The 2,855-nt window shown below is 45.6% G+C and overlaps 1 protein-coding gene across 1 annotated transcript; it reads left to right on the top strand.

The window, feature by feature from the left end:
• The first annotated feature begins 1,446 nt into the window (after positions 1–1,446).
• On the top strand, positions 1,447–2,138 carry CLDN25 (claudin 25). Its single transcript, XM_029207343.1, is given in 2 exon segments — positions 1,447–1,765; positions 1,768–2,138. Coding segments are annotated over 2 exon segments (690 nt in total).
• The last annotated feature ends 717 nt before the right edge of the window (positions 2,139–2,855 follow it).

The raw sequence follows: 2,855 nt of genomic DNA, 5'->3' as shown, positions 1-2,855 counted from the left end.
TCAGCACAGTGCTTTGTGACCACCTAGAGGGGTGGGATAGGGAGGGTGGGAGGGAGAGAGACACAAGAGGGAAGAGATATGGGAACATATGTATATGTATAACTGATTCACTTTGTTATAAAGCAGAAACTAACACACCATTGTAAAGCAATTATACTCCAATAAAGATGTTAAAAAAAAAAAAAGAATCTAGCCAAAAGTCTGGTATTTAGCCTCACTCAGTAAATGCAAATTATTGCCTTTCCTGTCGGAACCTGCCTCTTGGCAGCAGCAACAAATAGGAATGGAAGCTGGTGTGACTACCATCTATTTATAGCTGTTGTCCCAGCAGCAGCAGGGGACTGGGGAGGAAGGGCTTTCCCTCCTGGTATATTCTGGGTCTGGATAGGTTCCTTGGATTCGGGAATTTTTTTCTTCTGTTTACAAAAATACTAAATGATAAATCTGTAAAAATGTATAAAATACATAGACAAGCACAAGACAAAAACAAAAGAAAATAAGAACTATCCATAATCCTTCCAGTAACATAACCATGGTTAACATTTTGTGGTATATGATACATACATACATACACACACATAGATACAGATATATGCGCTTTTTTGTGAAAGTGAAACTGCATTCTACATACTCTATATACTGTTTGGTCACTGCTTTTCTCACTTAACAACGTATCAAAAGCATTTTTTTTTTTTTTTTTTTTTGCGGTACGCTGGGCCTCTCACTGCCGTGGCCTCTCCCGTTGCGGAGCACAGGCTCCGGACCCGCAGGCTCAGCGGCCATGGCTCACGGGCCCAGCCGCTCCGCGGCATGTGGTATCTTCCCGGACCGGGGCACGAACCCGTGTCCCCTGCATCGGCAGGCGGACTCTCAACCACTGGGCCACCAGGGAAGCCCCAAAAGCATTTTTCATGTCATTAAAATTTCTTCTACATCAATTTAAAACAGCTGCCTAAATTGTACATAATAATATACAATTATTAACACTAGTTCAGTGGATATTTTCATAAATATTGGTAAATAGTCACAGTAAATTAAGGTAAGTTCTTGGACGTAGGGTGCTGGGTCAAAGTATGCAGATATTCAAAAGTGTAAAACATGAAGTCATGTTACCCTCCAGAAAGAGTACATCAATGTATATTCCCAGAACATCATTCTCGTCTTCTCGGAACTGGGGAGTGATTTAAGTGTATGAATTCACTCATCAAATATGTATTGATGGCTTACTGTCTGGCTTTTTTGCCTCTCATGGGACCCTCCCCCAGGATCCACACCCACATCCAATCTTGGGCACACCCCCTACACCCAAAGTTTGCCAAGTTCCTGGCGCCTGCCTCAGCTGCCGAGTGGACTCCACTCAGCTCCCCAAGAGCCCTGCCTGCTCATCAGCCACCAAGCCGCCTGTCCTCCTTTTCTTTCTGCCTTTCCTCTGTGGTGGGAGCAACCATGGCCTGGAGTTTCCGTGGGAAAGCCCAGCTTGGGGGACTGCTCCTCTCTCTGCTTGGCTGGGTCTGTTCATGTGTCACCACCATCCTGCCCCAATGGAAAACTCTCAGTCTGGAGCTGAATGAAATGGAGACCTGGATCATAGGACTTTGGGAGGTCTGCCTAGATCAGGAGGAAGTTGCCACTGTGTGTAAGGCCTTTGAGTCCTTCTCGTCTCTGCCCCTGGAGCTCCAGGCATCCCGCATCCTCATGGTAGCCTCCCATGGGCTGGGACTACTGGGGCTTCTGCTCTCTGGTTTTGGGGCCCAATGCTTCCAGTTTCAAGGATCAGATGGGTATTCCAGAGGTGGCTTTGCCTCCTGGGAGGGACTTTGGAGGCATCAGCTTTGGCCACTCCCCTCTTTCCAGTCTCCTGGGTGGCCTGCGCCACAATCCAAGACTTCTGGGATGACAGCGTCCCTGAGATTGTGCCTTGGTGGGAGTTTGGAGATGCCCTCTAGCTGGGCTGGGCTGCTGATGTTTTCCTGGCCCTTGGTGGGTTACTCCTTATCTCCTCGGCCTGCCTGGGAAAAGAAGATGTGCCCTCTGTCCAGATGGCTGTCCCTACAGCAGCCCCACCATCCTGTGCTCCAGCGGAGGAGTCCGATCGCTCGGTTCACCTAATGCCAAGACCTAGGACCCTGTTCATCTAGGACAAGCTTTGCCAAGAAATCTATGGAACAGAGGAATGTCAGGAGAATCCTCTCTCTTCCTTATCCTCCATCACTCTATATTTGCTTGCCTCATTTTAGAGGTGGTAGTCACTGTCTCATTTGTTCAAGAATTTGACTATCTTGGTGATATGGTGATCCTAATTTCAGAATGAAAAATCAAGGCACAGTTTCTAAAGACATGTTTATCTGATTTAGATTTTATTTACATAAAATACTTTTAAACTCATAACATTAATTATATACTTGATTCTTTTATTACTAGGGAAAACATATTACAAAATAGCGTTCAACCTAGAAAACCTAGTCTTACTGGATATGAAGACAGAAAAGCTAAAGATATGCCTTTGCAAATGAAAATGAATTACTGGTGATATTATATCACCTCAGGACAGGGACCCTCCTTGGGTTCATTTTCAGTCTCGGGTGCACGATTTGAAAGGGAGCTTCACAATATATCAGTCCTTGTGGCTGTACCCAAGGACTGCCCAATGTGGGCGTACATGTGGAGAGAATTATCAGCTACTCGGAAATGTCTTTTACCATATGCAAAATCACATTATAAATCCCTTAAATTTTAACCTAAATGTCAGCAGAACTACCTAGGCTGTGGCAACCAGTAAAGTCCCTTTCACAACAGTGACCCAAGTTCCTTTGCTTCCTGACCGCCTGGGCCAGGTCTTCCTCAGGCATTTCTGC

The sequence above is a fragment of the Monodon monoceros genome, unplaced genomic scaffold (genome assembly GCF_005190385.1).
Source record: "Monodon monoceros isolate NGI ecotype Baffin Bay Population unplaced genomic scaffold, NGI_Narwhal_1 Super_Scaffold_7, whole genome shotgun sequence".
Taxonomy (NCBI): domain Eukaryota; kingdom Metazoa; phylum Chordata; class Mammalia; order Artiodactyla; family Monodontidae; genus Monodon; species Monodon monoceros.
Note: the sequence above shows the minus strand (reverse complement) of the source record. Positions and strands in the feature narration are given on the sequence as shown.